Here is a 20114-nt window from a genome sequence, read left to right on the forward strand (position 1 = left end):
TTTTGAGACGGAGTTTCACTCATGTTACCCAGGCTGGAGTGCAATGGGGCGATCTCGGCTCACCGCAACCTCCGCCTCCTGAGTTCAGGCAATTCTCCTGCCTCAGCCTCCTGAGTCGCTGGGATTACAGGCACGCACCACCATGCCCAGCTAATTTTTTGTATTTTTAGTAGAGAAGGGGTTTCACCATGTTGACCAGGATGGTCTCGATCTCTTGACCTCGTGATCCACCCGCCTCGGCCTCCCAAAGTGCTGGGATTACAGGCTTGAGCCACTGCGCCTGGCCTGGAATTTCTATTTCTAGGTCCTTGAGGAATCACCACACTGTCTTCCACAATGGTTGAACTAGTTTACACTCCCACCAACAGTATAAAAATGTTCCTATTTCTCCATATCTTCTCCAGCATCTGTCGTCTCCATATTTTTTAATGATCGCCATTCTAACTGGTATGAGATGGTATCTCAATGTGGTTTTGATTTGCATTTCTCTAATGAACAGTGATGATGAGCATTTTCATATGTTTGTTGGCCTCATATATGTCTTCTTTTGAAAAGTGTCTGTTCATGTCCTTTGCCCACTTTTGAATGGGTTTGTTTGTTTTTTCTTCTTGTAAATCTCTTTTAGTTCTTTGTAGATTCTGGATTTGAGCCCTTTGTCAGATGGGTAGATTGCAAAAAAGTTTTTTCCCATTCTGTTGGTTGCCAGTTCACTCTGATGATTGTTTATTTTGCTGTACAGAAACTCTGGAGTTTAATTAGATCCCATTTGTCTATTTTAGCTTTTGTTGCCAATGATTTTGGTGTTTTAGTCATGAAGTCCTTGCCTATGCCTATGTCCTGAATGGTTTTGCCTAGGTTTTCTTCTAGGGTTTTTTATGGTGTTAGGTCTTACATTTAAGTTTTTAATCCATCTGGAGTTAATTTTAGTGTAAGGTGTCGGGAAGGGGTCCAGTTTCTGCTTTCTGTACATGACTAGCCAGTTTCATTAAACAGGGAATCCTTTCCCCATTGCTTGTTTTTGTCAGGTCTCTCAAAGATCTGATGGTGGTAGATGTGTGGCATTGCCTCCGAGGCCTCTGTTCTGTTCCATTGGTCTACATCTCTGTTTTGGTACTAGTACCATGCTGTTTTGATAACTGTAGCCTTGTAGTATACGGGTATTGATCAACTTAAGACCTATGCGACTTACGACCATTCGACTTTACGACCACCATCGCTAGCCATGACTGCTCCGCGTCTGGCAGCGCAAACGTTGCCCAGCTGGGCGTACGACAGTGCGGACCAGTTTCCGGCAGCACTACCATCTCCGCATGCACCATTTCAACTGTACATATAGCCTACTCAACTTACGACCAAATCGTGTTACGACCGGTCTGCTGGTCCCAATCATGGTTGTAAGTTGAGCACTAGGTGTAGTTTGAAGTGAGATAGTGTGATGCCTCCAGCTTTGTTCTTTTTGCTTAGGACTGTCTTGGCTATGTGGGCTGTCTTTTGGTTCCATATGAAGTTTAAGGTGTTTTTTTCCAGTTCCATGAAGAGGGTCATTTGTAGTTTGATGGGGACAGCATTGAATCTATAAATTACTTTGGGTAGCATGGCCATTTTCATGATATTGATTCTTCTTAACCATGAGCATGGGATGTTTTTCCATCTGTTTGTGTCCTCTCTTATTTCTTTGAGCAGTGGTTTGTAGTTCTCCTTGAAGAAGTCCTTTACATTCTTTGTTAGTTGTATTCCTAGGTATTTTATTCTCTTTGTAGCAATTGTGAATGGGAGTTTGCTCTTGATTTGGCTCCCTGTTAGTCTGTTATTGGTGTATAGGAATGCTGGTGATTTCTGCACATTTATTTTGTATCCTGAGACTTTGCTGAAGTTGCTTATCAGTTTCAGGGGATTTTGGGCTGAGATGATGGGGTCTTCTAAATATACAATCATGTTGTCTGCAAATAGAGACAATTTGACTTCTCCTTTCCTAATTGAATACACTTTATTTCTTTTTCTTGCCTGATTGCTCTGGCTAGAACTTCCAATATTATATTGAATAGGAGTGGTGAGAGAGGGCATCCTTGTCTAGTGCCAGATTGCAAAGGGAATGCTTCCAGTTTTTGCCCATTCAGTATGATATTGGCTGTGGGTTTTTCATAAATAACTTTTATTATTCTGAGATATGTTCTGACACCTAGTTTATTGAGAGTTTTTAGTATAAAGTGCTGTTGAATTTTGTCAAAGGCCTCCTCTGCATCTATTGAGACAATCATGTGGTTTTTGTCTTTGGTTCTGTTTATGTGGTGGATTACATTTATAGACTTGTGTATGTTCAACCAGCCTTGCATCCCCAGGATGAAGCCTACTGGATTGTGATGGATAAGCTTTTCGATGTGCTGTTGTAATTGGTTTGCCATTATTTTATTGAAGATTTTTGCATCTATGTTCATCACGGATATTGGCCTGAAGTTTTCCTTTTTTGCTGAGTTTCTGCCGGGTTTTGGTATCAGGAAGATGTTGGTCTCATAGAACAATTTGGGAAGGATTCCCTCTTTTTGGATTGTTTGGAAGAGTTTCAGCAGGAGTAGTACCAGCTGCTCTGTACGTCTGGTGGAATTTGGCTGTGAACCCATCTGGACCTGGACTTTTTTTGGTTGGTGGGCTATTAATGGCTGCCTCAACTTCAGCCCTTGTTATTGGTCTATTCAGGGTTTCAACTTCTTCCTGGTTTAGGCTTTGGAGGGTGCAAGTGTCCAGGAATTTCTCCGTTTCTTCCAGATTTACTGGTTTATGTGCATAGAGTTGTTTGCAGTAATCTCTGATGGTAGTTTGTATTTCTGTGGAATCAGTGGTGATATCCCCTTTATCGTTTTTTATTGCATCTATTTGATTCTTCTCTCTTTTCTTTTTTTTTGAGACTGAGTCTCACTCTGTAGCCCAGGCTGGAGTGCATGGTGCCATCTTGGCTCACTGCAACCTCTGCCTCCCAGGTTCAAGTGATTCTCCTGCCTCGACCTCCCAAGTAGCTGGAACTACAGGTGCCTGCCACCATGCCCAGCTAATTCTTTGTATTTTTAGTAGAGATGGGTTCTCACCATGTTAGCCAGGCTGGTCTCATCCGCCTTGGCCTCCCAAAGTGCTGGGATTACAGGTGTGAGCCACCACACTGAGCCATCATTGGTTTTACGAGGACAACATCACATTATTAGAGTGGCCAACAATGATCAGCCAGAAACTAGAACATAGAAAATGAGCACAGGGAGCATAAGGGTTCTCTCTGGGAACAGAGACCACAGGGCTGGGTCTCCAGGACTTCTTCAATACACAGAGAGGAACAGATGAGAGGAAAACCAGAAAAGCTCAGCTTCTCAGTGGCATGTCACTGAATCTCTGTTCATGCATTTTCATATCTAGAGCAATGTCCCCAAGCTCATTTTCTAGATTACACTCTCTCTAACACAGCTAAAAATATACCTTTCATACGAATATAATTTGTGCTTCAAAGACTTCTCATAATGAACAGTCCTGAGCATTCATTATATATTGATTAGACATAGATATATTTCCCTATGCATTTTTAATTAACATGATCATGTATTTCTATTTTATGAAAATACATTTTCCTCAATTTTTGTGTGTACAGTAGTCCCCACTTATCCATGGTTTTGCTTTCTGTGGTTTCAGTTAACCTGCAGGCAATCATGCTCCAAAAATATTACATGGAAAATTCCAGAAGTAAATAATTTTTTTTTTTTTTTTTAGATGGAAGTTTCGCTTTTGTTTCCCAGGCTGGAGTGCAATGGCACAATCTTGGCTCACTGCAACCTCTGCCTCCTGGATTCAAGCAATTCTCCTGCCTCAGCTCCCCAAGTAGCTGGGATTACAGGATAGTGCCATCACACCCAGCTAATTTTGTATTTTTAGTAGAGATGGGGTTTCACCATTTTGGTCAGGCTGGTCTTGAACTCCTGACCTCAGTGATCTGCCCACCTCGGCTTCCCAAAGTGCTGGGATTACAGGTGTGAGCCACTGTGCCAGGCCTTCAATAATTCATTTTAAGTTGTGTGATAAAATCTTGTGCCATTCTTTGTCCTACCCAGTACATGCATCATCCCCTTGTCCAGTATACCCATATCATATATGCTACCTGCCCCTTAGTCACATGGTAGCCATCTCAGTTAGCAGATTGCTAATATAGCATATTATAGGATTTGGTACTATCTGTGGTTTCAGCATCCACTGTGGGTCTTGGAACATATTCCCTGTGGATAAGGGGGTGATTACTTCATGTTTGATTTTTTCATGTTTTATTTTTTGCTGCTTTCCCTTTTTAAGTTTCTCAAAATAGAAAAAATTGCCTTTGTCACAGTATAAAACCCATAGGTACCAGTAGGGTAGGCTACAAAAGACATGGGTGTTCCAAAAGTATTTGTTGATAATGCATTTTCTAAAAAGCAGTCGTCTATGGGGAGGGAAAAAGCCATGTCCTCTGAAGCCAATTAGTCTAATGAGCTATTTGCTTAAAATTTCGGCATCATTTTTGAGAGTTTTACATCCATTTGAACAACTTATTTTTGTTATTTTTGTTGCTCTTGGTAAATGGTGTTTTGAGAATTAAAGACACTAATTTTGCTTCTGGTAGAAATAGCTGATCCCAGGACAAAGGCAGGGAAGGTACAAGATTAGCCTGAAATGTCTTGATGCACCAAAAGTAGCACAACGTATCAGGGGATCACAGGAGCCAACCTAAAGATACTCCCACTCAAAGGAAATAATTAGCAGAGTGAAGAGACAACCTACTGAATGGCAGGAAAACTTTGAAAAATATGCATCTGACAAGGAGTTAATATCTAGAAATTACAAGAAACTCAAACAACTCGACACCAGAAAAGCAAATACAGTTGACCCTTAAACAATGCAGGAGTTAGGGATGCTGACCCCTATGTGGTCAAAAATTTGCATGTAACTTTTGACTCCCTTCAAACTTAACTACTAATAGCCTACTATTGACTGAAATTCTGAATGATAAACAGTGAATCAACACATTTTCTATGTTACATATACTCTATAATTACAACAGAGTATGCTAGAGAAAATAAAACATTATTAAGAAAATCCAAGGCTGGGCGTGGTGACTCACACATGTAATCCCAACACTTTGGGAGGCTGAGGCAGGCAAATCACAAGGTCAGGAGTTCGAGACCAGCCTGACCAACACAGTGAAACCCTGTCTCTACTAAAAATACAAAAATTAGCCAGGCGTGGTGGTATGTGTTTGTAATCCCAGCTACTCAGGAGGCTGAGTCAGGAGAATCACTTGAACCTGGGAGGCGAAGGTTGCAGTGAGCCAAGATCGTGCCACTGCATTCTAGCCTGGGCAACACAGTGAGACTTTGTCTCAAAAAAAAAAAAAAAAAAAAAAAAAATTAAACAAAATCCTAAGGAAAAAGCATATTACATTAAGGAAAAAGCACATTTACAATACTGCACTGTATTTATCAATACCATAAATTTACATAATCTGTTTATAAGATGAATTGTTTGTCTGAAATGGCAGACGTCAATCTACAGTACATGTCAAGCAATCATGACTTTTACTTGCTTCTTGGGAGCACTTCCAGTGTCACTAGTGGCAGTTTAAATGGGTCCCATGATGTTATTCAAGGTTTATGGTATTGCACTAAACATGATGGCAAATATGTGGGAACTGCAACAACCAATTTTTTCTGTGATACACAATTTACTGAAGAGATGAACAGCTCATGTGGAGATGATTAGTGTCATAGGGTGTTTTAGGCAGACACTCACAACACTTGAGCTCACAGCAAGAGCAACAGGGGTGACAATAGATTATTACAGTAGTACAGTATATACTACAGTACATTTTATACAGTTATGATTTAATACTGCATCTTTATCTTTGTTTACATTTCTCTTGACAGTAAACAGCACCACATACAGAATGTGTTTGTGTGTGTAAACTGTAATAAATTTTAACTTTTTCTTTTCTTTGAGATGGAGTTTTCGCTCTTGTTGCCCAGGCTGGAGTGCAGTGGCAGAATTTGGCTCACTGGAACCTCTGGGTTCAAGTGATTCTCCTGCCTCAGCCTCCCGAGCAGCTAGGATTACAGGAACGCACCACCATGCCTGGCTAATTTTGTTTGTATTTTTAGTAGAGACAGGGTTTCAGCATTTTGGCCAGGCTGGTCTCGAACTCCTGACCTCAGGTGGTCTGCCCGCTTCAGTCTCCAAAGTGCTGGGATTACAGTGTGAGCCACCACACCTGGCCTTAACTTTTTATAATAGATTTGTATACATCTTATGATAGTAAAAGTTAAAATAGATTAGTGTCTACATACTTCTTATGCATTCATGACATAACTTTTTCTTATTTTAAAAATATTTCTAGGTTATGTAGTTAATCTGTGAGCTTTTTCAAATTGCCACACATCTCCAAAATATTTTCCAGTGTTACCAATGCAAACCTATGTTGTTCAAGGATCAACTGTAATCCAATTTAAAATGGCAAAGGACTCGAATAGACATTTCTAAAAGAAGACATTCAAATGACCAACAAGTACATAAAACATGTACTAATCACTAATTATCACAGAAATGCAAGCCAAAACCACAGTGAGATATTGCTTCACCCCAATTAGAATGGCAATTATTAAAAGGGCAAAAACATAACAAATGATGGTGCTGATGTGGAGAAAAGGGAATCCTTACATACTGCTGGCAGGAATGTAAATTGGTTCAATCATTAAGGAAAACAGCATGGAGGTTCCTCAAAAGCTAAAAATAGAACCACCAGATAATCCAGCAATGTCACTCCTCAAAATAAAATCAATGTGTCAAAGAGAAATCTGTACTCCTATGTTTATTGCAGCACTATTCACAATAGCTAAGACAGGGAATCATCCAAAGTATCCAGCAATGAATGAAAGGATAAAGAAAATGTGGTGTATAGTATATACACAATGGAACACTACTCGGCCATCAAAATAATGAAATCTTGTTATTTTTGGCAATGTGGCTGAAGCTAGAGGGCACTGTGTTAAGCAAAATAAGCCAGGCAAAGAAAGACAAATACAGCATGATTCACCCATTTGTGGAATCTAAAAAAGCTAATCTCATGGAAGTATAGAGTAGAAGAGTGGTTACCAGAATCTGGGGAGACGAGAGAAGAGAGGCAGATGAGGAGAGATTGGTCAAGAGTACAAAATTACAGAACTTATGAGAATAAATTCTGGTGTTCTACAGCACAATAGGGTGACTCTAGTAAATGATATTATCGTGTATACTTCTACATTTCTAAATAACTGTAAAAGAGGAGGCTAAATGCTCTCACTACAGAGAAATGGTGAATGTTTGAGGTGATGGATATGCTGAACACCATGATTTGATCATCATACATTGCATGTATGGAAAATTCCCTCTGTACCCCCCAAATAATGTACAATTATTATGTGTCAATTAAAAACAAAATCAAAAAATACTCCCACTGGTCAAATATGGGACAATTAGGAATCAAAATAAAAATCAAGAACAATATATTGTATGCCATTAAATAAAAGGAGGCCCCATGAATCTAAAATAATATAAATATAGAAGTAAATAAATAAGGGAGAAGTGAAAGCTCTACCTCCAGCATAATGCCAATTAATATATGCCATAAAGAACGATGAAATTAGAAAATCTCCATTTAGCGGTTATCATCACTGAATACTAAAACTGGTGGACAAAAATGTGGGGAAAAACAGGCTATTTATGTCTTGTCTCAGAATATCTTCTCTCAAAACACATATTTATTACAAAGAGTAACAGAGTAACTTTACAATGAAGACCTGGAAGATACCACCCTAATCAAATCTCAAAGTTAACACTGCCAGTAATGACTAATGTGTGTCCTGATTCAATGTATAATTAAAAAGAATTCAGCATGACTTCTATGATCTCCCTGCCAAAAGCTTAACATCTGAATCTAATCAAGAGAAAACATCAGACAAAGCAAATTGAGGCTCATTCTTCAAAATAACTACCCTCATTCTAAAAAATGTCAATGTCATGAAATACAAAGAAAGACCAGGAGCTATTCCAGATTAAAAGAAACAAAGGAGACAAGACAGGTGAACACAACATATGATCTTGGATCTTCTTTTGCTATAAAAGATATTATCGAGACAAATTGTATATTAGTTTTCTATGGCAATCATAACAAATTACCTAAAACTTAGTGGCTTAAAGGAACACAAATTTAAAGGGCAGGGTGTGGTGGCTCACACCTGTAATCCCAGCACTTTGGGAGGCCGAGGAGGGTGGATCACCAGAGATCAGGAGTTCAAGACTAGCCTGGTCAATATGAGGAAACTCCGTCTCTGCTAAAAATACAAAAATTAGCCAGGCATGGTGGCATGTGCCTGTAATCCCAGCTACTCAGGAGGCTGAGGCAGGAGAATCACTTGAACCCAGGAGGTGGAGGTTTCAGTGAGCCAAGGTTGCGCCATTGCACTCCAGCCTGGGCAACAAGAGCAAAACTCTATCTCAAAAAACAAAAAAGAACACAAATTTATTAGTGTATGGTTCTATGGGTTAAAAGTCAGATGGGGGTCTCTGTGCTAAAATCGTGGTGCCAGCAGAGCTGCATTCTTTCTGGAGGCTTTGGGAGACCCATTCCCTTTCCTTTCCCAGCTTCTAAAGGCTGCCCACATCCCATGCCCTCTTCCTCCTCCTTCAAACAGCAATGGTGGGCGGAGTCCTTCTTAAATTGTATCACTCTGATCTCCTTTTCTGTCTTCCTCTTCTTATTAGAAGAGCCTTTTGATTACATTGGGCCCACCCAGATAGTCCAACATAATCTATTTTAAGGTCAGCTGATTTACAATTTAATTATATCAATAATCTAATGCACTCACAAATTCTAGGAACTGAGAATTGAACACCTTTGTGGGGCAGGCCATTATTCTGTCTACCACATATAGTAAAATCTGAATAATGGCTATAGATTATATTAAAAATATTGTATCAATGTTAATTTCTTGATTTTAACAATTATACTATAGTTATCTAAGAAAGTTCTCTGTCCTTTAGGGAATACATATTGAATTATGTATGGGTAAAGGGGCACCACTTCTGCAACTTATAACCGTTTTCTCTCCTTCCTATTTGTGAGAGCCACAGAGAGAAAAGTACAAAGCAATTGTAGTAAAATATTAACACTGGAGGAATCTGGGTAAAAAAAAAAGTATGGGAATTTTTTGAACTACTCTTGCAATTTTTCTATAAGTCTGAAATTATGTCTTAAAAAAATTAAAAACAAATCTAAGTAAATTTCCTATATCTAATAAATATAGGATATATATCTAATAAATTATAATCTAATATCAAATAATAATCTATATCTAATAAATATAGAATGTTTGGCATATTATGAATGCCATGTTTATTCAGATGGATACTTTAATATCTTTCTAAAACTTTTAGGGTATTTTATTAAGTTGTTTAATGTCATTATTTGCAATTAACTATGAATATATTATACATTGGGAAGTCTTGAGCATAACATAAAAGTAAAATCTATTATTTTGGACTTCAAATTCCTGTTGCCCCATAACTTGGGTATTAATGTCAAATATTCCAATTTTGTTTTAAAACCTAGTATTACTTTAAAAGTGGGGCCTTAGAAAAAAAAGATGTTTAAAAGTAGGCAAAAATTTGTACTTTAATTAGCAGTACTGTACCAATGTTAATTTCTTAGTTTTAATAAATGTACCATAGTTATGTAAGATGCTGGTATTGGGGGAGGCTGGGTGAAGGGTATATGGGAATGCTCTGTACTACCTTTGTAAATCTTCTGCAAATCTAAAATTATTTCAAAATAAAAGTTTTAAAAAGTAGAAAAGAAAAACAATCTTCTGTAAAAATACAAAACAATCTCATCATTTATAAAATGCTTTGACAATGGGACTTATAAAAGAAGAAAATTACACAAACTGACTAAAGTTATTAAAAAGCAAAAAAAAAAAAATAGGGAAATGAAAATGGTATAAAAATATTCCAAAGAGCGTTAAAATTTAGGTGAATTCCCTCATTAAGCAAAATTATCCAGGTGAACTAGGCTTATGTGCCTCATCCTTGAGCCTAAGAAGGGAAAGGGAAAGGGAGGGAGAAACAAGGGCAGGAGGAGAGGGGTGTGAGCTGTGTGGTGTGTGAGGAGAGGGGTGTGAGCTGTGTGGTGTGTGAGGAGAGGTGTGTGAGCTGTGTGGTGTGTGAGGAGAGGTGTGTGAGCTGTGTGGTGTGAGCGGGAGAGGGGTGTGAGCTGTGTGGTGTGAGGGGTGTAAGCTGTGTGGTGTGTGAGGAGAGGTGTGTGAGCTGTGTGGTGTGAGAGGGAGAGGGGTGTGAGCTGTGTGGTGTGAGCGGGAGAGGGGTGTGAGCTGTGTGGTGTGTGAGGAGAGGGGTGTGAGCTGTGTGGTGTGTGAGCAGGAGAGGGGTGTGAGCTGTGTGGTGTGTGAGGAGAGGTATGTGAGCTGTGCAGTGTGAGCGGGAGAGGGGTGTGAGCTGTGCAGTGTGAGCAGGAGAGGGGTGTGAGCTGTGCAGTGTGAGCAGGAGAGGGATGTGAGCTGTGTGGTGTGTGAGCAGGAGAGGGGTGTGAGCTGTGCAGTGTGAGCAGGAGAGGGGTGTGAGCTGTGTGGTGTGTGAGCAGGAGAGGGGTGTGAGCTGTGTAGTGTGTGAGCAGGAGAGGGGTGTGAGCTGTGTGGTGTATGAGCAAGAGAGGGGTGTGAGCTGTGCAGTGTGAGCAGGAGAGGGGTGTGAGCTGTGTGGTGTGAGCAGGAGAGGGATGTGAGCTGTGTAGTGTGTGAGCAGGAGAGGGGTGTGAGCTGTGCAGTGTGAGCAGGAGAGGGATGTGAGCTGTGTGGTGTATGAGCAAGAGAGGGGTGTGAGCTGTATGGTGTGTGTGGCCAAGGCTGCTTGAGGACAATCAGGTTCCACGGAATAATTCTGTGCAATAATTAAGTGGTTCCTTAGTACTGGGAAGGTTGCCAATATATTTAAATCTACCTTGCTCTCTCCAAAAGAGAGATTTGAGGCAGCTTATAATAAAATACAAGTATATTTCCTTCATAAAAGGAAAATGGATCCAAATCATGAGAGAGAATAAGGCAATATGCTAAGAGTGGTAAGGGTGGTGGAACAGCAAACAATGCCTTGAACTTCCCCCTCGGCCAAAAAAGACTCTTCAAAGGAGGGACAAATGAAAGAAAATAATTATGAAGGTGCCTTAAAACGTACACGCTATCTTGATAATGCCAGTCCTTCTTAACTCCTTCAGAAACTTAGAGAACAGCCTATCTGAAATTTACGAGGCAAAACTCTCCCTGGCCAGATCTGATCTCCTGTATCAGCCCAACTGAGACAGCTGTGAGGGCAGACTGTCTGAGCCATGAAGGATCAGCAAGTTGTAACACAAACCCCTCTGACCACGCTGAACATATAATCATTGAAATCATAGCTGTGCCTCCTGAGCCTTTATTTTGGATGCTGGCTCAGCAACCCAGAAACTTATAATCCACCCTAGGACAGCACGTCTCCCAGACACTTCTGCTCATGGCTGATTTGTGCTTACTCTGCACTAACCCCAATACAGAGACTATGGTCAGGAAGGAAAGAAATGTCCGTGGAAAAAGTGGCTGGGATCAACAGAAAAGTGTAGGGAAAATTAGGATACAATATCCTAGAAGACAGACACTGAATATTCAGAAAGGAAGTGCATTAGGAATTCTTAACATAAACAAAATTAACATGGAAAAAAATTTGATGGTTGCATTTAGTTACTGAAATGACAAAGGATCTCTGTATTAGGACAGATACCATGGGATGGACCTGAAAAGCATCGGTCTGAAGTTCAGGTGATTTCTTTTGTTAGTAGCCAAGGTGGAAAGAATTATGCGAAGATGGAAGGGTTGCCTCAAACCAGGCATGTTTCATGGAGAATCACTTAAATTGAGTTGGACTGACTTATGGGAACAACAGTGTAATAGAAGGTCACATTCTTGATCAAGGGCCTAATGCTTGACTTTTTATAGAAATAAACTATACTGAGTTAATCATAAATAATACACTTTATGGCCAATATTAATTACAAGGCCTGCTAAAGTACACATGCAAACAGGATAAAATACCAAATTAATTGGTTGATTGAACTTTACTGGGACCATTTCCAGGAATTAGAGAACAAGGAAATTAATGCTGGGCTGCAGGAGCTGTGTGGGAAAACCTGCTGTGTGGAAAACCTGCTTTGGTGAGTCTGAGGCTGGGAGCCAGGGCAGTGGGCCCTGCAGACCAGATTGCACTAGCTGGTTGCTGACCACATGGCAGTGTATGTGGTGTGTGCTGTGCCATATAATGTAAGACTGTGGCTTTGCTTATCTTCCTGCAAACAAGAGGCCAACCTGTGCTTAGGTGGGGATGCTGAGAAAGCAGAACGCTGTTGGGAGCTGAGAGAGTGCATTAACAAACTGCCATAAGACTCCCTCTCTGGGCACAGCAGATAAAAAGTAACAGGTGTGGGAGTGCAGGTGGAGAAGGCTACCTTCTCACTATCATACAACCTGAGTACCTACTGTATGTATCCTAGCCCTGAGGATAACACAAATAACACAGACCCTGATCTTTGGGGGTGGGAACAAAGTGGGAGGGAAAGATGAGACGCCTGAACTATAGAGTCCACGGGCCATTCTAGAAGACAGAGCAAAGCTGGAAGTGGTGGACACAAGGACTGCGCAATTCCAACACAAGAGGTGACACCTTGACATTAGGCTTTCCTGTACTGGGTAGAGGAAAGAAAGGACATTCAAGGCCGAGAGAGGAGTTAAGGACATGGAGGTGTGGTAATTTTTCAAATGTTGACGTTTCTAATATTTGAATTCCTAGTCAGAGGCTTTTTGCTTTTCAATGGATTTAAAGAAAAATGATTGTTTCTTGTGTATGCGTTTGATTTCTATTATTTAGAATTCATTCACGAGTGTAGAACAAATATAATCATTTTAGGAGACTCAATACAAATACAAGCACTATAGTTATCATAGTTCCCTAGAACCAGTGGAGCCTTGAACAGAAAACTTAAAAAGCTTATTTTTTACTCTACACTAAGCAGGTTTACATTTAAACAGGTAAAATTACCTGCTATTTGTAACACCCTTGTTTCTGTTTCTATAATCTACAGGCCTGGAGAGATCTGGTCTTTCCTCGGGCCTGTCCTTCCTTACCTTATGAAGGTATCCGCCTGCTTTCCCACCACCTCACATTGCTGGGTTCCTGGGGTCTTCTTCCGGCATTCCATGTTGAGCTTAATGGAAGTGGAGCTGATGAGTTCAGGTGTATTAAGGGGCTAGGACGTTTATTTATTTATGGAGTAAACCTCTGGGTTTATTCTGAATCAGATTTTGCTAGTAGCAACTTTTGAGAAACTGCTGTCCTGAAGATGACTGATGGAATAAGAGCAAAATTTTAAAATCTCACTCATCACTCTGACAGTAATAATAAAGGAGATACAGCTGCATCTGAATTCGATCCTACAAATGATAGGAAACAGTCCTCAATTAAAGTTAAAAACAGGGCATGTAAGAAGCTATAATAGTACTAGTAATTAATGCCCTCTAAAGCTTTCTCAGAGGAAGTCTAATGAGAGGAGTTCAGGTTTTTCTTTACAGGTATCATTGTTACAACAATTCCTAAGATTAGGAAGGTGGCATGGAATCCACGGGGACCCAGGGCGATAAATAGAGTATCAAAGAGTAAAGAGAAGGCTTTGCAGGCCCAAAGCTTCCTGCTGTTCTCTGTAGCTCCCAAAGTCCTCACCTGGTCTCAGGTCACTTCAGATGGGTCCATCTTCCAGAAAGAGTGGGGTAAAATTACCCGATTCCAGCCTGCTAGTGCAGCACATTACTTAATTTTTATTACAACATTTGCTGATTTAGGAAGTCCAACAAATCTAAAAATAGTTTGCTTTTTTTTTTTTTTTTTTGAGACAGACTCTTGCTCTGTTGCCACAGCTGGAGTGCAGTGGCATGATCTCATCTCACTGCAACCTCTACCTCTTGGTGGAGGGTTCAAGCTATTCTTCTGCCTCAGCCTCCCAAGTAACTGGGATTACAGGCACGTGCCACCATGCTCAGCTAATTTTTGTATTTTTAGTAGAAACAGGGTTTTACCATGTTGGTCAGGCTGGTCTCAAATTCCTAACCTTAAGTAATCTGCCCAACTTGGCCTCCTAAAGTGCTGGGATTACAGGTGTGAGGCACTGTGCCTGGCTGTCAGTTGTTACTGAGTAGTGAGGCTCCCCCAGGATTCTAGTAACTACAGCCCATAGGCATACGGCCTGCAAAACCTAAAACATTTACTATCTAGCTCTTTACTGGAAAAGTTCACCAACTTCCAGACTACACTAAGTATGCTAATTTGAGAGAGGCAAATAGGCAAAAAAGTAGGCAAGTATATATATCTACTGTATGTATACTGAATTGTTCTTGAGAAAATAAGTACCCAAAGAAGACATTATGTATGGCTTTTCATTCATTATACCTTTTAAAACATCTTACATCCCCAGTATCACACTCAGGCCACACCAAATATTAAGGGTTACAAATATTCAGATTTTATTATAAATAAAATACTGTTTTCTTAAAACATAAAAAATGCCAAGTGTTGCATTTTATTAACCACCCTGGAGAGCAAGGCTGTAGAGATTAAGGCAAACAGCTAAAGTGAAGGCACATATAAAAGGTCCACAGTTGGAATTCAAAGGGAAAAATAGCAGTATAATAATCCCTGTGTCACCCAGCATTCTGCAGCAGCCATCCTGTCAATGACGTTACATAAAATACAGATAACTGGAGCTAGACAATAAAATAATGGCTGTATTGCAGGAGTGTATTTAAGGTATCATCTTGTAATGAACCTTTTATTTTAAAAATAAAATTCTGTTTAAAAAAATACACCACACAGGTGGAGGAGAAAAGCAAATAAAAAAAAGTTAAAAAGGAAACCAAACCAAACCACCCCATTGTTGCCTGAGACTTGCTGGAGTGAACTTCTCCAAACTCGCTTGGCAGTCAATCTTCAGTCTTTTTCTGCAACCTTGACCAAATGCATATGTTAGGATATAGCCACTCAGCGAAAGGAGCTAGCCACGAAACGATGTGAAAACTTGGCAAGAGGGCGCCACATCTCCTACCACAGTAGAAGAGGCCTGGGAGAAGCAGCAGAGTGAAAGCTCTGGAGTATGCATGTCAAAACACTTGTGGTAAACTCTGGTATATCCCAAGCAGATGGAAACAGGAAGTGGGATCATCAAGAACTAAGTTATACCACCTCTCCCAGTCTACCCATCAGTAGCACTGTTCCTGATGCCCTGAAAGTGCTCAGTCAAAATACACTCCCTTATACAATTGAACCATCCAGCTCCAGCAATTGCCAGAAAGGACATTTCTCCCTCATTCCTGGCTAGTCCCACTATGGTGTCAAAGATCCTCTTCAGCAAACTTTTCTAATCTTACCATAGCTTGTCAACCTGGTGTCCCTGCTCTGGCACGTTGTAAAACCATCATGCTGCAGGTTAGGATCATCAGGACTACAATGGAAGAGGACCCAAGTTACCCTCTTTACAGTGGCTGGGCGTGGAGTAAAGCAATTATCTTAATTTTAGAGAATGGAGATACTGCAAACACAAGGCAGAGAGCAAAGTGGGGAACAAGTACAATCCAAAGAATTCTAGATGGAAGGGAAGGAGGTATTCAGATACATTGTGCCAGTGAAGAGGAAAAATTGAGTGAAGTGAACAGACAGTGCCATTCTAGAAATAGGACCAAGTATATTTACATAAATTCCTTATTCTATAATCATGATAAAACAAAAAACATTCACACAAAAATATAAATTTGAAATAATTAATAGCACCAGTGTGTCAGATAATAGTTTCTTTCCCCCCACCCCGCCCCTGCTACGCAAAGTACAAAGTTGCATAGTGTTAAAGGCTATATATGAATCCCAAAGGTGGGTTGGCAGGAGGAAGGGTGTGTGTGGCAGGGAACTGTCACACTGTGGTCTTAAAATAAAACCACAGAGCTGAGGATCAAAAGTCGAGAAGCCCACTAGGAAACTCCACGTAAGGGTCTTCCCTCTACACTTAGAGGGAAGGTTTAGAGTGGATTTAAATCACAAAGTGCAGGAACTCGATAGCGTTGGCAGCTGTGTGAAATACTGAGGGCAAGTATTTGCCACCAGGATTTGGCAAACAATGTTTTTTGAGGGATTCAGGAAGATGGAAACATCAGAAGAAAACTGGAGCTAAGGGTCAAATGTCTCATCTCTCTCCAACAGAAGAACAAATGGCTACATGGAATTCTGACAGTACAAGCTGCCATTTAAGTTTTATCCCTTTGCTAGAAAAGACTAGGGTAAGGAGGCTTGTTTTTCTTTTGTTTTGTCAAGACCTTAGGGATTAACTGTTCTCTGCCAAATACTTAACACTAATTCCAAGACTAACCTCATAAAAAAGCTGTAATTTGATTTTGAAAATAAAACTTTAGTGGTTATCATATCCCTATTTCTTCTAAGTTCCATTTATCAAAAGATGTCTATTGGTCTGTTGGTGAGTGCAAGCTGCCCATCCAGATTTAAATTATCAGCTGCCCAAAAGATCTGAAAAAAGTTTATCTTCCTAGTCAATTAGTAATATACTAGAAAAATCTTCTTCAGCCATTTTCACTTGCAGACTTTTATAAATAATTGCATCCTGACCCATGGATGGCTCAGTGTCCTATACTCAAAATAGCTAAAAGCACTGATGGATGGCTACTGACATTCTAAATGACCAATACCTTTGGCACAGGATGTTTATTTCCTTTTGCTTAGAAGAAGAGGGGCAGGAGATGCAGATGCATTTTCTTTATCCATGGACTGGATATACTGGCCATCACAATGCTACTATTAGTAGCCAAACTTTTCCTTCATAGAAACAAGAGTACTGAGACAGGAGGTTCTCCTGGTATCGATGAGACAGGGGAGGGCTACTTGCTCTGCCCTGGCATACATGGACTCACATGATGTGCTTATGCCACCGTACAGTAACGTAGGATGCCACGTCCTCATGCAAATCAGAAGGGAAAGTGTGGGTAAGGTAGCAACGTGAGTAGAAGAGAGACTTTATTAGATAAAACCCTTTGTTCCCGATTCAGGATGTTTAATTTGCTTCTCTTTCAACTTTGTGACTTTTCCTGGTTCAAAAGGACAGTAGTGGAGGGCAGCAGAGGAGTAGGGGTCTGAAAAATGTAATCTTTGTGTCAAGGCACTCTGTGGCCTCACAACTGCCCCCGTCAGAGGGATGCTGCCTTCCAGCCCTAGAGACGCTAGGGCTTTTCAATGGATGGGGTGTTGAAGCAGCCAGATGGTAAGGTCTTCCTGATGTCTTCCAGATTGCGAATGTCCTTCATAATCTCCTCAATATCGCGGTTATAGTCCATGATGGCAGCTTCCTGCTTCTTGGCTTCATTCTCCAGGTCAGACACTTTCCTATCAAGATCGCTGACCTTCATTTCATCTTTGGCTTTGTTCAGGGTGCCTTCAATCTCATTTAGCTTATTCAGGTCTACTGTGTCCAGCTGCCCTGGAGGGTCAGAAAGTACACAGAAGAGAACAGACACATTCAGTAAGAATGATCTCTTCACATGTACCTCCACTAGCCTCTAGGCCCAGCAGCTGCCACTCTGCACCGGCAGCCCTGCAAATGTGACTTGCAGATTGCTGATGTCACACAAGGGTATAAACAATGCAAACCAAGTATAAATGCTGACATAATCCAGCAGGGATGGGTCTGAGCATATAATTAATATCAAGTTGGATTTTTTTTTCTGAGACAACGGTTCTTGCAGAATGTTTCCTAAATGCACAGCTACTATGTTCTAGACCTTAAGCTTCACTTGTGGTTTTGAGGGTTATAACATTTAATATCTTTTCCAGGTATATGTGCAATCTATGTGTCATTTTAGTGCCATCAAAGATATACAAATCTCTAAGAACCCTAATCCCTCAGCTCTCAGAGATATTCCAGAGAAGATGGGTTAGTTTTGAAGGTCACTTTCTGCTTTCAGGAGTTAGACACTATGAGAAGCCTTCCTATGAAAAATGGCCAAGGGTAAAATGCTGAAATAATTTCAACAGGTCTTCACTTTAAGCTTAGCAAGAAAAAGAGATTCTTTTGAAAGAAATGAAATGTTTCCATAACAAACAAAAGCAGACACAATGGACAGCACTTCATGCATACTTGACTTGATTAAAGTCTCACAAGACCATTTTACATCAGCGATTCACAGATGTTAAATAATTTGCCCAAGTTTGCACACCCAATAAACAACAAAGCAGAGACACTAACCCAAGTCAGACTAATGTTAAAAGCCTAGCTATTCCACAAAAAGCTTTCTCTTGTAGCTTACTTTCATTTATATCCATCTGTTGGCACATAACTTATTATTCTTGACAGTTGAGACCGATAAAAAATGCCCCCACCAGAACAAAATGCACCAGTCTTTAAAGGCCAGCAAATTAAAATATAATGCCTTGCTACAAAGAGTCTTGGCTAGAGCATTGACACTTTGTAATGGAGTCTGGTGACAAAAATGCATCTGTCCTAAAATGAAGCCTGCTCCCTCTCACCCTATCAAACTGGATTAAAATGTTTCCGCATGCACAGATTTCCTTGGAAAATCAAGGGTTTTCTCTCTTGTGGCATGAAAACTTTCCCCTCATCAGACTGTCCTTACTTAGCAAATGAAGAGAATTCCAGGCAGTAAAGTCATGACCAGTTTTAAGTGTTCTTTTTCTTTTAATTGAGACAGGGTTTCGCTCTGTTGTCCAGGGTGGAGTGCAGTGGCGTGATAACAGCTCACTGTCACCTCAAACTCAAGTGACGCATCTGCTTCAGTCTCCCGAGTACCTACGACTACTGGCGTGTAGCACCACACCCAGCTAATTTTTAAAATATTTTGAAGAGAGGAGGTTAGATCTTGCTATGTTGCCTAGGCTGGTCTCAAACTCCTGACCTCAAGCTATCTTCTTTCCATGGCTTCTTAAAGTATTGGGATTACCAGTGTGAGCCACCACACCCAGCCTAAGTGTTCTTTTAATCTACTATTGAAATTCTTAACTTTAAATCCCTTAAAGCACGCTGCCAGCAACATGAGTTAAGAAAAATCACTGTGTAGTTGTACAATGATCCTGGACCATAAATGCGACCCTAGCTGGCAATATATCTTCAAAACTTAAAAAGAAACTCCTCAGGCCAGTGTTCTATTTAGCGTAATGTCCACAGAAGGCACCTAGTAAGTACTTGTCACATTAACATAGCCTGAAGTCATGATTCAGGTCACACTCTAAAGCTGATGAATAATCAGTATGGTAAAGAAGTAAGTTGCTCTTAAAGGCCCTACCATGCAAGACAAGCATTTATTTTATAAGGCTTTCAAAACAAGCAAGAGCAAAAGGAAATATTAATAATTTAATGAATGACTTAAAATGGATTCATGTAAACCTATATCATCTACTTCTGAGTCAACTGTACTATATCATATCCCAAGAACAGCACAAAAGATTCAGAGACTGACAAAAATGACTCTATAGCTACATACCCAGCTGCTCCAAGAGGTCATTAATCATGTTGAGGAGGCTAGTAACAGAGTTTTTGGCTTTTCTGGCGTTGATCTCAGCTTCTTGAGCAGCCTGCGAGGCCTGTAGGGGAAAAACGAGGCAAACAGTCCTGACTGTATGTTTTCATCTTCTTTAAATCTCTTTTCCCATGACCCAACAAATCTAATTTCCAGACTTTTTTTCCCCTTTTCTAACTTAGGAAATTAAAATCTCTCACTGCTGTTTGTTTTTGTTTGGTGGGGCTGTTGCGTATCTTCATATTGAGGGTGTTGTTATTTCTGCTACATCTATACTAACTCACTATATTTCTATCTGAAAAGTTAATATTATCTCTTTTTCTCACATTCTCACTCAATAATATATGGAGGTATATTCATAGTAAAACCCATTAAGCAGAAACAAGTTATTTTTTAAGGATGATTATAGAAATT

At 40.2% G+C, this 20114-nt stretch overlaps 1 protein-coding gene and 1 long non-coding RNA gene across 2 annotated transcripts in view; both read right to left on the bottom strand.

Annotated features, from left to right (window-relative positions):
• LOC116560019 overlaps positions 1–14041 on the bottom strand; it is a 34304-nt gene extending 20263 nt beyond the window's left edge. Inside the window, exon 1 of the long non-coding RNA XR_004272742.1 lies at positions 13251–14041. This is a non-coding gene — a long non-coding RNA (uncharacterized LOC116560019). The remainder of the gene's footprint in view (positions 1–13250) is intronic.
• A 576-nt stretch (positions 14042–14617) lies between these two features.
• Positions 14618–20114, bottom strand: part of LAMC1 (laminin subunit gamma 1) — a 123992-nt gene continuing 118495 nt past the window's right edge. The window contains exons 27-28 of the mRNA XM_032291190.1: positions 19665–19764; positions 14618–17647 (exon numbers count right to left, since the gene is read on the bottom strand). Coding sequence (XP_032147081.1) covers positions 17391–17647; positions 19665–19764 — 357 coding nt within the window. The 3' untranslated portion in view covers positions 14618–17390. The remainder of the gene's footprint in view (positions 17648–19664; positions 19765–20114) is intronic.

The sequence above is a fragment of the Sapajus apella genome, unplaced genomic scaffold (assembly GCF_009761245.1).
Source record: "Sapajus apella isolate SASKATOON/1434 unplaced genomic scaffold, GSC_monkey_1.0 scaffold25, whole genome shotgun sequence".
NCBI classification, from domain to species: domain Eukaryota; kingdom Metazoa; phylum Chordata; class Mammalia; order Primates; family Cebidae; genus Sapajus; species Sapajus apella.